Source organism: Hydra vulgaris, chromosome 07, assembly GCF_038396675.1.
Source record: "Hydra vulgaris chromosome 07, alternate assembly HydraT2T_AEP".
NCBI lineage: Eukaryota > Metazoa > Cnidaria > Hydrozoa > Anthoathecata > Hydridae > Hydra > Hydra vulgaris.
The window spans coordinates 26,731,836-26,746,754 of record NC_088926.1 but is presented as its reverse complement, the minus strand read 5'-3'; the positions used below and the strand labels follow the sequence as shown (position 1 = coordinate 26,746,754).

General features: G+C 28.3%; 1 protein-coding gene across 2 annotated transcripts in view; it reads left to right on the top strand.

Annotated features, from left to right (window-relative positions):
- The window catches only part of LOC100198041 (ubiquitin-protein ligase E3C), a 51,291-nt gene that overhangs the window by 12,434 nt on the left and 23,938 nt on the right, over positions 1-14,919 (top strand). For both annotated transcript variants that reach the window (XR_010639646.1, XM_065801506.1), the window contains exons 5-8: positions 7,256-7,374; positions 7,450-7,592; positions 8,111-8,279; positions 13,923-14,116. Coding sequence is in view for 1 of the 2 variants with exons in the window: in XM_065801506.1 (XP_065657578.1) it covers positions 7,256-7,374; positions 7,450-7,592; positions 8,111-8,279; positions 13,923-14,116 (625 nt within the window). In the remaining variant the exon portion in view is untranslated. The remainder of the gene's footprint in view (positions 1-7,255; positions 7,375-7,449; positions 7,593-8,110; positions 8,280-13,922; positions 14,117-14,919) is intronic.

Below are 14,919 nucleotides of genomic sequence, written 5' to 3'. Positions count from 1 at the left end.
CTTGATTGCTCATCCAGCAATCAAGACCTGCTTTAAAACTGTTAACTGATTGTGCTTTAACCAACTCACTTGGCAAGCTATTCCACAAATTAGCCAATCTATTAAATAAAAAGTTTTCACGACAGGCTTTCTTAGTGATTTCTTTGACATATTTAAAGCTGTGACCTCTCGTTAGAGTTTGTTGAATACTAATTTTTTTGATTGTTTCCAAATCGTTAAAACCGTTGAAGAATTTAAAAAGTTGAATCATATCTCCTCGTTGCCTCCTTTTTGTCAAGGTAGTCAAGTCAAGAGCTTTTAGACGATACTCATAGTTGATTATTTTAAGTGATGGTATTAATCGAGTTGCACCATGTTGGACTCTTTCTAATAACTCAATTTCTCCCTTTCGAATAGGTGACCAAACTTGTACTGCAAACTCCAACAGTGGCCGCACAAAAGAAACATAAAGTATTCTCAGCAGTCTAATATCTAAGCAAACGAAGCATTTTCTAATCTGACCCAACATTTGGTTGGCTTTGCCTACGCATTTTATAACATGACTTTTCCATTTCAGATTGCTTGAGAAGATTACTCCAAGATCACTTTCAGATTCTGTTATGTTTAACTTTTGATCATTGATTTAAAGGGGTGATTTTTTGTTATTCCGGCCAAAGTGCATGGAATACATTTTGAAATATTAAATTTCACAAGCCAGTCTTGAGTCCACTTAAAAGCTAAATCAAGATCTGATTGCAAAGAAAGAGTTGATGCACTGGAAAGCATTTCATTCAAAATTTTGGTGTCATCTGCATACAGCTTAGTCAGATTTTTTAGAGTTTCAGGCAAATTGTTTATAAATAGTACAAACAAGAGTGGTCCAATTACTGACCCTTGTGGCACACCACTGGTAATTTCTGCCCATGAGGATACATTTTCGCCTATCACAACTCTTTGTTTTCTTTCTTTTAAAAATGCTTCAATCCATTGTATTGTCAGACCAGATATTCCATAAGCTGTAAGTTTAAGCAACAATCTTTTATGTGGCACTGTGTCAAATGTAAGTGGAATAGCAAAGAAACCATAAGCTGTAAGTTTAAGCAACAATCTTTTATGTGGCACTGTGTCAAACGTAAGTGGAATAGCAAAGGCTGATGCACAGTTCTTTAAAATAGCTGAGTGTAAATTATCAACACCACTTGATTTGTTATCTTTTAAGTTTTTTAATCTTAGATAGACATCTTCATATGTAAAATCTTCATTTGTCATAATGAATGTTTCACTAGTTCTTAAATCAAAAGAAGGCAGTGGACTATCATCTTCTTTCAGAAATGCAGCTTGAAAATTTTTGTTTAAGATATCAACAATATCTTTTGAATTTTGAATGGTTATACCATTTTCTCCCTTTAATGCTTTTATAGTATCTTTGACTGCTTGTTGATTGTTCATGTAGCTGTAGAGAAGCTTTAAATTCTTGATGGCTTTTTTTACCAGATTAAACTCAAAGTTTTGTCTCACTTTTTGAATCTTGTCTGCTACATTTTTGCAAATCATTTTGTACTTAGATTTCAAAACAGGGTCTTTCCATTTACAAGAGCAGTTTTTATATCTTAAATTTTGTTTGCTTCTAATAAGAAACTTTAACCTAGCATTAACCCAGGCTGGTCTAATTTTTAAAGAGTTAAATGTCTTTTTAATTGGAGTGAAATGATTACATGCCACCTCAGTATAAAAAATCAGTTCATCAAACATTTCTTGTACGTTTTTGTTACTGAAGCATTGTATCCAGTCAACATTTGCAATTAACTCAGATATTAGTTCAAAACTTGTTATCGAGAGAGGTAGCATTTAGGTATAAAAATAACAGCTTTTTAATTTCATCGCAATCTGAAACTTAATTATGTATACAATTATTGATCTGATTTCTTTTTGAATTTGATGATCTTATTGCCAAGGATGCCATACCAAAAAGGGTCATTGTCCGGTCTTCTAAGGTTAAAATCTTGGAGTCTCTGAACCTCAGTTAAATCTGGACTAAGATAAATATCTTTATGTGCGACATTACTTCTCAATTTTTTAGCTGATGCTAATATTGTGTTGCGAAGAATATACTCAGCTAATTCAACAAGAATTGGACCTGGTTTATTAGTTTTAGATCTCAGCCGTCTAACAAATTTTGGTATTACATTCTCTTGATTTATGAGCTTAAAAATTTCATTTACTTTTGACTTGTCTTCTTTTGATTTCATTTCTATGCTTTCTTTAGTTGATTCCACCACTCCATAAATAATGACATTTTTTGCTCTTCTTTTTCTTTCGTCTAACTCATTAATAGCTACATTTGTTACCATCAGCTGCTCTGTAGGCTTCTTTTTTGTATATCCTGTTTGACAATAAGCGACCAGTCACTGATAGACTTGCTTGACTCAGCTGCTTTATTTATTTCTGTCTTCAGATTTTTAATGTTTTCGTCATTTTCAGTTTTTGTTGATTCTAGTTTTATCACACGTTCAAAGAGTTCCAAAAAAGCGTTAGAAAGCTGGCTACACCAATTATGAATGTCTTTAGTTGTTTGAGAGTGTGAACTGACACCCAATTTTGGCCAATTGTCCAGTTTAAGAAAATCCAAATTCATTCCTTAACTGATATTATCTACTTTCTTAATTAGAGGGCTACCACCCTAAATAACAGTGGATTACCTCTTGTTGTGAACTTAAAATTGATAGCTGAGAGGGCTACCACCCTGAATAACAGTGGATTACCTCTTGTTGTGAGTTTATAGAACTTATTAACACAAATAGAACTGTTAGTTTTTTTGTGTTTTTTTCCGACTGAAATTGTCTTGTGGACAATTTCAGTCTTCGATCCTATCACGCTGCATTAAAACCACGACTATCTCAGAAAAATATTTGTGGCCACCTCAAATGTTGTGACGTACATAAAAATTGGACCCTTGCAATGTGGCAACGTATCATGTTCTCAGACAAATCGCAGGTGAAACAATTTGCTACGCATAAAGTGAATGTTCGACGGCCACCAAACACACACTACAATGCCTGTTATGTTTCTCCAGGGGTAAAACATTGCCCTGCAATTATGATTTGGGGAGCAATTATTGCCAGAGATCAGAAGCATAAAAGCTGTTAATTATTTGCAAATAATAAAGGAAAATATTCCTATTTGGTTCAAAACTCGCAACTGTAACATCTTTATGCATAACGGCGCGCCATGTCATCAGGCAAAGATCGTCAAGACATGGTTTCAAGAGAATTTCATCAATGTTCTTGCTCCGTGGCTTGGCTCGTCACCGGATTTAAACCCTATTGAAAATTGCTGGGTAAAATTGAAAGCAGAAGGGGCAAAAGTAAACTCGACGTCGTCGACAACTTTGAAGGAGGCTATACTGGAGGCGTGGTCCCAAAAAATAATGCCTGATTACTGTGACTCTCTTGTTGCCTCTATGCCTCGAAGAATAGAAGCTGTCCTCAAAGCCGGAGGAAGACATTTGAGGTACTAGAAACTCTTTTCTGATGTGAACTACTTGTTGGTTTCTTCGAAAGTGTGTCATTGACTTATGTGAATGTTGTTTGTTGTGTTTAAGTCAGTCATATTATCATTAAATTGAAGTGGTATTATGTTTCTGTCTAAAAACCTAAGTGGTCGGATTTTTTTGGCATGCACTGTATATATATATATATATATATATATATATATATATATATATATATATATATATATATATATACAATAAAAATTAATTTTTAAATATAAATGTATAGTAAGGTTTTAAAAATCTTCTTGGGGTGTTATATCATTATGTCGTGCAGTGTATGTATACATATATATATACATATATATATATATATATATATATATATATATATATATATATATATATGTATATATATATGTATACATACACTGCACGACATAATGATAAGACATCCCAAAAAGATTTATAAAACTCTACTATACATTTATATTTAAAAACTAATTTTTATTGTAAATGAGAGCAAAGGGTTTGCAACACTAAACAACATTTTAACATATTTATTTTTAACGTAACTCGCATTTTATTTTAAAAGACCCGTTTTTTCAGTGCGACAAAATTAAGTAAGACAGTTTTACAAAAATCGTTTTATTTGCAAACCGCAGTTGTGGGCAATTAAGAATGTTCATTTGACATAAACACCACAGACCATTATTTAACTGTAAACTTTTGCGAACTGTCAAAAATTTAGTTTAGGTTTTTTTTATTAAGTATAAAATAACAAATTAATTAATAATGGGTCGTGCTGCACCGTTGAGTCTTGATGAGAAAAAAGTGCTCTCCAACTTATTGAAAATGGATCACTCCGTTAGTTACATGGCTAGAGCTATTGGATGCAGGTGAACTGTAATTTAAAACTATGTTAATAGTCCTCATATGTATGGAATAAAAAAAAGTCCCGGACGTCAATCAACATTAAGTGACCGTGATAGGCAAAGGTTGTTGAGACAAGCTTCAAATTCTTCATTAACTGCATGTCAAATTACTGCAGAAGCAGGTGTGAATGCTAATTTACGTACAGTTCAGCAAGTTATTCATAATACTTTTCACCTTTCGCGCAAAAAGTCTTCAGTGAAAACCACCTTTGACAACAAATCACATGAACAATCAAATAACTTTTGCAAAGGACCAGGTAACATGGAAAGAAGAGTGACAACAAGTAGTATTTTCTGACAAAAAACGATGCTTGGGCACAGCTGTCACAAATAGTGTTTGAAAGTGGTAAACAATATAGTTCACTAGCTGACTTGAAATCATCCATCAGAAATTGAGGGTTGTGCCCTCTGCTTCCTCAATATAAATGTATGTATGTATATGGGTTGTATGTATAAAAGAATATGTGCTTAACTAAAAACTATTTTTGTTAACTCCACAGTGAACCCAGAAGGCAAAGTTTTGGAAATAGAATCGTAACTAATGGTTAAAAAATCTGAGAAAACTCATTAAAGATTTTTTTGAAAGATATTTGTTTGTCATAGGAAAATTAAAATTTTTTATATTAAACTAAATTTGTGGACTGGGCTCAAATGACCATATTTGGGTATTTTTGTAAAATAACTGTATTTTGATAAATATTCAAAGTTAAGCTATTTTTTTAGATAACAGCTTTAAGTGTAATTTAATATTAATATAAATTCGAAAAATTTGTTTAATTTGGGGGTCTGGTTCCTACTGTTTATCAATAAAAAGTTTTGTACTCAAAAACAAGTATATGATCAAGTTTGAATTTTAAATAACATTAGTATAATAAAAGTATGAGGAAAGAGTTTTCATGATTTGATATTGCATATATTTGATATTACATATAATTAAAGATAAAAAGTAAAAACAGTAAAAAATGTTGAAAGCTTTATAACTAACCATATATAAGGTTTTTAAACATACCATCAAAATATCTCTTTGGTTTCGAAAACATATGCCCATGAGATCTGCTTGTATGCAATTTGAAAAACTGTCTTGGCATAACTTTGGAGGATGCAAATCGATAATTCGATTTAAAACACCAGGATCAGATCTCTCTAAAAAATGACTTATCACATCAGTATTCTAAATGTGATGTCTTTAAATGAGAAAGAAGCTTTAAGTAAGAAAGAACCTTTAAAAATTTCTTATATCTTTGTTTTTTGCTTTTAGACTTTCTTCAGATAAATTGCCAAGGCCATAACTATCATAAAGAATAATTAATTCAGCTGAATGATGAAAGACTCCATGAAGAGTGTGGTTATTTTTTGCCCATAGCATTCTTGTAATAATGTTAAGTATAGCATTATTACATAAAATTTGTCAATTTTAATTTTAGGTTGACAATAAACTATACATAGAATTACACTGATTTGAGAATGTAATAGTAACAAGCTATCTTTGTACATAGGAGTGCATAGATCTTTATAGTAGCTATTAATTCATCAGAAAAAAATCTAAGACCTTGTGACCCTGTTGTAGATGTCCCTCCATACTTACCAGAGTTGCAACACATATCTAATCACAGTCCAGTGTTTTCTTTTATTGTTGTACTAACCCTGTGTCTTGCATTATTTTTCAACCCAAAGTCTATAATCTATGTGACACCAATACAGTAGTTTTAAAAACCAGGTAGTCCCATTTGCATTATAAACGACTAATACATATACTTTTTTGATCAGATTTTGTTTGTGGTTTTTTAGTCAGTACTTTTTGTGTGGCAAAACCTCCAGTTTCAGTAGGAATGATACCATCCTCATTAACTAGTTTTTTGTACAACATCCATGTTACTTCTAATGATCAATAAATCTGGAATCCTTCACTAAATCTCTCAATATCTGTCCATTCAAAAGTTTTTAAAAAGTATTTCTTTAATGGTTGAATATGTTATAGGGTTGGACTTATATAAATTGTGAGAAAAAATCTGTTTCAGTGATGTATTTTACATTTTTATCTTCTTCCATTACATTAATTTTTTAGTTTACTTAACTTACACAAACAAAATTAAATCAAATAAAAGTTTAAAAAAAACATTTTTCATATTTGTAACCATACATAAAAATGGAGATATTTTTGGAAAAAAAACTGTTTCACTGTTCAACCTTCAAAATCATGTAAATAAAAAAAAGTGCTAGTTTAGCTCAGTTCCCGTTAGAATATTTTAAAAGAAATTTTTATTATTTTTATAATGTATGCCACAGAGGCAAGTTAGTACTTTTGACAAAACTTAATATTTAATCTGGTTGTTAAAAAGAAATTTACAACAAAACTACCTAGTTAAGTTTGAAAAATTCAAAAAAAAAAAAAAAATGTAGTTAAAACAAATTACATGTATTAAATTAATTTATTCAAAAATATATTCCATATAAAAAAAACAACTTTTGCATAAACTTTTTATCAATGTTAGTAAAATCATTTAAAATGAAAACCATCCGAATTTACTAAATATTTTTAGATACATTAAAAATTTGGAAATTCATTAACTTCAAAATTACATATCGCCACTTAAAAATTAGCTTGAAGCAACTATTTTTTTTTAATTTATTCACAAATTTATCTGGCTTTCTAAACAAATAATTATTATGAGCATTCTTAAAAAAATATTTTTTTAAGAATGCTTTAGGATCCACTGAAATGAATGCTGGGTCCACAGTGAACTCAGCATCCATTTCAGAAAAGTTATGGTAGAATTTATAGTAGTGAAGGCTCTTGGATTGTGTGTTAGACATCAGTTTTATGAAATTAGATTAAATTGATTTTTTTTAGATAGTTGTTTGTCAGTCTGTTCTAAAGCTTAATTCTTCTAAACAGCTACAAAAACTTTTATTGAACGATGAAGTAGGTTGGGTTCTAAAGTTGAAAAAGCTTCTTTTTATCTGCTGCAGGTATTTTTATTTACAAACATTTTAAGTGTTGTCTAAATAAATATTAATTACAGCTAGTTTTGAATTATTTTTTAGATCTCTTGAAATACCAGATATTAATATAGCAATACCACTTCGTATGCTAGAAGTGTTCACTGGTTGTCAGTCATATATATGCTTCGGTCAACAAAAAGCTGAGAGAACATCTTCATCTATTACTTTGTTTCTTGTACAAAAAGGTAAAATATATTATTTGGTAAATTTATTCTAAAAATTGATGAAATTTTTTTCAAGTTTTTTCATTATTTTGTTCTTTTATTTGCTCTGTATTTAAGTAGTACATTTCCAATCAAATTTTAATGTTTATATTATGTTTTTTATTTATATTTATTTTTTTATTAGCTTTAACTTCATAGAAAAAATTTATAGGGTTTCAAGAATCCTAAAATCAGAGTTTCAAGAGTTTTAAATCTATCAGTTTTTAACTCAATTTATGTATTGTTGTAAGAAGGTACTAAAGACTTCAATACTTCATTTTTTAAAATGATAGATTTCAATACTTTCAAAGTTGTTTTAAGAGTGTTTAAATTTGAGTTTAAATTTTTTTCCTTTATGAAGTTCAGAAATTTCTATATTATCAGTGCTCCAGGACTACAGTGGTAAAAATAGGACTTTTAATTTAAGCCCGCTTGCCATACTTAGACAAACCAGTCTTTGTTATAAATAAAGATATTAATTTTAAAAGATTTCTGTTTAGGTTATTTTAAATATTTACGCAAACTGATTAATGCACGCGTACCTTCAGACATTGAGCCCTCTGCTAGTCCTCCAACACCATTCTCTGGTGCTCTATGTGATCTTGTTTTGAAAGCTACACGAATTAACTTATTGAGCAATGATGATGTTGTAAATGAATCCAACACACTGTAAGTGCAAAATTTATTTTTTACTAAATAAATTGGTTAGTTTAATTTTTATTTTGGATAAAAAAAATATTACCACTTTATCAATCCCCTTGATAAAGTGGTAATTTCAACAACATGTAAACTTTTTTGGTTTAAAAAGTTAACATGTTGTTGAAATTTTTTTTTTCAAAAATAAAAATTTTCATTATGACCTTTTAAAACATTTTCTATGAATATTTATTATTGGACTGTATTGACCTTAGTAACCACCATTGGCACTAGTCTTGGTAACCATCATCCAATGCAGATCATTTTGAGAATATCTTTTTTTTTAAACTTTAGTGCTTCTGTGTAAATTTAGGTTGATGTTTTTCTCCTGTGCATTGTTACACTGGTCAACAGCTGTTTTGGTGCAGGGGTAGTAGCGCCTCATTTTATATGAATTTGATGCTCTGAATTTAAATGTACCATTAGTTTTTGCCTCTCAATGTTTGAAAATATAACATAGTAAAATATAAATTACACTATTTTCAGTGAAATTCGTGGATTAAATCAAGAAGGTAAACATAGAATTTTGATAATTGTTTTATACAAATATATAATTATACATTATATTACACTTTATTATATATATATATATATATATATATATATATATATATATATATATATATATATATATATATATATATATATATATATATATATATATATATATATATCAAGTCTTGTTACGAGATTTCGCTGCGTAACGAAAACGTATTGTTAAAAGTTTTATTACATCACTAGCGTCTTATTTTTTTCAAATATGAACTAAATTTTATTTTGAAAAAAATATTTTTTTCATAAAATGTAAAATATTATTTGTTTATTATCTAATAATTTTACAGTTGGTTTTTGGTTATTTTATTAACTGTTAATAAATTTTTTCTTATTTATTTTGTGAACTCTTTTTAATGTTTTTAAACAATAAAGAGTTTTTTTTTATTATTTATCAGTTACCGATAACATATTCTTGATCATAATTTATTTTCATAAATGAAACGAACGTCATTAAAACTTTGTTATTGAATTAACACTAAACAAAATATCTTAATAATAAAATATTTACATCAAAATAAATTGTGCATTTTTTTAAACTATTATGACAAAAAATAATTTTTTATTTAAAAGGAATTTATGTATTTAATTCCTTAAGATAAAACTTAAAAAATTTTATTTTTTTAACTAATTTTTAACAACAACAAAAAAATCATTAAACAAACTATTTCTTTAACAAAAAATCTATTAGTTACAATTGCGGTTAAATGCTTTTACTTACGACTTTATTTCTTCTGAATAAACGTCACGTTAACGACTTAAAAAGATAATATAAATGTTCTAAAAGATAAAAGTTTTTGCATTGCGCAAAACTGCTGAACGAGTAGGCAAATCGCCTTTTCGCAGGCAAAATGCGAGCTGCGTAACGCTTCTTAACAAGGCCTGATATATATATATATATATATATATATATATATATATATATATATATATATATATATATATTTATCTGTATATAATATATATATATATATATATATATATATATATATATATATATATATATATATATATATATATATATATATTATATACAGAGATAATAGAAAAAAATATGCATAAAACAAACTATAGTCACTGAACACTCTGGAAGCTTCTTTTCTGTGACATTCTTAAATTTTTTGAATGTATTGAACAAAAAGTTTAAACAGTAATATGTCATCATGCGTGAATTCAAAACTCTTTGGTAGCGGTTCTCCATAGTTTTAATATCTTGGTGAAATCTTTCACTTTGCTCTCACTCATAAAAGCCTCCTAAATTTTCAGGAAAACAGTCTAAATGGCTGTGAAAAGTGCACCTTGATACTCATAATACACCCAAAGGGTTTGAAGCTGCTAAGCATCTCATTTACCAGTTCAACATAATTTCTATCTTTGCATTTGCGCAGAAATTTTCTGGCATTTGCAACAAATGAAGTCTAGGCTTTTCGCTCAGCCTCATTCATCGAATTTACAAATAAGTTGTCGTATTTGTAGACCTTCAAATATTCCTGCTTTAATTTTTTCCGTACTCAACTGTGACATCTTCTCCCCTATATATCCAAAACATGATTGGCTTTTATCAAGAGCCTTTACAAATAGTTTTATAAGATCCAGCTTGTTATGCAGTGTAGGAAAAATGATTTTCTCCTATTCAGCTAAGGCATCATTAATGACATTCTTTTTCCCAATGTCCATGTTTTTTTTTCTTAGGCATACATTTCTATCCCAGTTGTGTATTTTGTCTCTGCTATCCTGGAAGCACAAGAAGCAAAGAAATTTGGTGTAGCCACTTTGCTATCCGAAGTTTACCATTTTTAGGTCCACATAAATTACCCATTTATGTTCCTAATACTCTAGCCTTTCCAAGACAAAAGCAATGGTGTTATATTGTTTCATTTTTGTTGAGTGAGGATTTAGTATTGAACCAAATTTGTTTTGATTGTGCAGAAAAAAAACATTTCAGACTTTGCTTTGAGCTGTCAATAAATAGATGCCGATATAGATTGTCTTGAAAATATTCAAGAAGAACCATTTTTTCCTGGAGTCTTCTTATTTTGTGATGAAATACAAGATCTTCTTTGTGAGAGGAAAAGGGTAGCAGGTCTTTTTCTTGTGTACCGTAGAAAGTAATTTTGGTTCGTTGTTTCAGTAAATTTTTGTCCTTTAACCTGGAAGCAAGTTCTCCAAGTTAAACGAAACTTCTTTCCACAGGTCAAGATCTCTGGTGAGGTCATTTTACTCATCTTGAATAAAGTGTTGTGGAATTGATGGTATCCCCTCATAATCACTGTCACCTTTATTAGTATCAGAAGAGACAATATTCTCACAGAGCTCTGGTAGCTGGAGAAATGTTAAGATTATTACTTTCTCTGTTTGAAGAACCCTTCATCTTGCAAAGAATAAATCAGGGTAAGTCCATTTGCTACGGTTAATTCGATTGATTCCAGTAATACTTATTAGGCAGAAATAACAATCATTTAAATGGTTTTGGGGATCTCTTAAAACCATAGGCAGATATCAAGCAAACTGCTGCTGTAAAAATGGTATTTTATCTTTCCCTAAAAAAAATAAGGAAATATCTCATTTGTACATATGTGTATTTACTTTATGCTAAGTTTAAAACCAGTAATCCTGATATAAAGACTTGTTTTTCTCAGCTTGCTCAAATCATCCAAAATGGTGCATTACTGTATGCATCTGATATGCATACAGTGTGTGTGTGTGTGTGACACATACATACTGCATGTGTACCTCCCATCAAAATGTTAACTTAATGATTAATGCAGTTGAATTATCAAAGGTTTATCATGAGCTTATTTATATGCTTGTTTGTTGTAGGGCTAACAAGAATTCCATGATACATTGTTGCCCTTTTTGTCCAGAAGATTCTATATTAAGACATTATCTTGAAAACGAGTTCTACTCCCAAAAGATATTAATGAAGATGATGGTTATTGTATAGATTACAAAAAATGGAAGACAATAGACCGATCTTAGTTAGTAAGTCTAAAAGAAATCACAAGTAGCCTAATTAATATTCTAATAAATAAGTTACAAAAACTTACTGTTCATTCTCACATTGCAAAACATTCATACATTTGTACAATAATGAGTTGGGGTTTTGAATTATAAAACTTTAAATATAAATAAATCTGATCTAAAAAAGATTACTCTTGCTTTTTTTTTTTGTTTAATGGTTATATTTGATTTATAAGATAATATTGAATAAGATTTAAATAAGATAAAACAATTTTTATGCCTTTTTTGGCAATTTTTTAAATTTAAAATATTTGATCACTGCTAATTGTTAGAAAAAAATTTCATAATCGTATCTTTCAGGCATCTCAAGATAAACATTTTTTGTACCGGATATCAAAAAACTTACAAAAAGTTACATTATTTTGAAATTAAATTTTCATATAGAAGCTTTAATTTAGTGTTTCAACCATCATTTTTGAGTTCCTGTCCCTAAAATGATGTCGTAAATAGAAAATCTTTCATTAAATATGAAGGTTGCATAAAGTGAAGATTTTTAATGTGAAATGCAAACAAATTTGTATATTAGAACTGTACCTGAGATTCTAAAATCTTTTTGAAAAAATGCAAAAAAATATATATATATATTTTTATTTCATTATTAAATAACTATTTTTCTTAATTTTTTTATAAAACTTTTAATGCAAATAAATCAGATTCAAAAAAGAAAACCCCTGCAGTTTTTTTGTAATAAGAAGTTTGTCATATATAGAACCATAGGCAAAATTTTCAGAATCATATCTTTCAGGCATCTCATGATATACTTCTTTTTGTACAGGGCATCAAAAAACTTATAAAAACTGTTACACCATTTTGAAATTGAATTTTCATAGAGAATCTTTAATTTTTTAGTGTTAAAGGTATCATTTTTCAGTTCCTCTCCCTAAAAAATAGTTAGGTACAAATTTTCAACACTATTGAACAAGTATTTCATAAGTTAAAGCTAATTGTGTTACATAATTAGCTAAAAAATAAATGGCGCTGAAAAAAATAATCGAAAAAGACATTGGGGCTGAGTATTGATATCTCGAACCGTAAGGAGTCAGACATTAAAATTTGGAGTGAAGTTTTCTTTCATTAATACAAGCTTGTATTCCGAAAATCATCAAAATCTAAGATGGCATTGCGCCGGAATTTTTTTTTTGGATTCATTTGACACAAAATGACCCTATTAACAAAAAGTTTATACTTTGAAATGTTTAAAAAATAGTTTACCAAAGAAAAAAAAAAGTAAAAAAAAACATTTTTAAATTATGTAATTTTTTTCTTTTGATTTTACAAATGTTTTTTAAACAATTTTTACTTATTTTTTAACTTCAAGTTTTTCTAATTCATAACAAAGCTCAAATAAATCTAATAAAAAGTCAAGACTTAAAATTCAAACCAAAGTTCATTTGAAGAAAAATTTAGTCAGTATAAAGTCATTTTTGTTGTTGTTATTGTTATTATTTTTTTAAATTCACTTTCTTTTTTTTATGAGGCAAGCGCTCTACCACTACACCATTTTCACACAAATTTGCCCAACTTTGTTAATACTTATGTTAATTATATTAATTTATAAGTTATGGAAAGAGTGACATAACATTTTATTATCTTATAAAAAATCGCTTTGTTTTCAAAATTAAAAAAATAAAATTTAAATATCTTTAACTCTTCGATAGAATTATTGTAACATAAATAAAATGGTTTTAAAATTTCAGCCTAAATCATTTATGTATTTTAAATTAATGTATAGTAAATTTATACAGAACTGTTTATATGACTTATATTTTTAAATATAAGAATAATAATATAAATATAAATTTTAATGCATAGTTTAGTATTGGTTTATTGGGTTATATTTATAATATTTCTGCACTCTTTTTAAAGTTTGCTTTATTCAAGTATTAACAAGTATATCTTTATATTTATATTTAAAATATATACTGCATGCATTAATTAAAAAGAAAGCATGCAAATAATAAAATATTAAAAAATTTATAAATAAATTAAAATAAAGTAAATAAATAATTTTCATATATAAAACAAAATTTATAATTTTTACAGAAAACTATATTCTGCGCTTATCGAAGACTTATTGTCACCACCTATGACTTCTCAGATTTGTTATTTTCTGATTCCATCGCTTGGAAAAAGTTTTCCAATTAATCATTTGTTTTTGAAAGCCATGGCGAGTTCGAGCTCTTCCTTTAGTATATGGAGTTTATACGCACATCTTACGTTTTTTGAATACCAACTAGGTAATTTATTTTGTCATATAATTTTTCTGATTGCTTTTTAATGAAGTCATATAAACAATTTGTCAGTTGATGTATATAAACTTGTTTTTTTTTTATTGTATTTCGTTATGACATCATTAGTGAGGTTTTGAGCAGCCAGGTATTAAAAATTGAAATAAAGTTAAAAAACATAAACATAAAAAAATATCTGGTGAAATATGATATATGGTGAAGAGTGGAAAATGTAAAGGTAGATTCTTTTAAGTTTTACTGACTCCACGAATATCTATTACTATCATATCTCCAAACTTAATATTAAAGTTGGGCACAAAGAGAAAATAGTTACCACAACTGAAACAAGTTTTGTTTATGTCAGACAACTTGTAATTGTAGACCATAAGTTTATTCTATATCCTTCTCAATGAACACACATTGTGTTTATAACAAATATCATACTAAATACATCTAACTGGTTTTTCTATCTTGTTCAATTTGTTGGTGTTGTTCAAAAATGTTGGTGTTCAATTTTGTTTAATACAAGCTAGTTGCATAATTGTGCAATTATTATAATTATTAACTATTGTTAAAATGATACTTATACAGGATATACACTTTCAGTCATAAAAACTGTTATCAACATGTGCCCTGTTTAATAACTAAAACTTGAAACAGTAATTATAATTATCCAAAAATAACAAAATGTATAAAAAGTATTAAAATTAGTAATATGTTATTAAATTTATAAATTGTCAATGCTGCCTTAAAACAAAAAAGTGATTGTTTAGTTTTTTTTAAATAATGTTAGTTCTGCCGTATTTCTAATG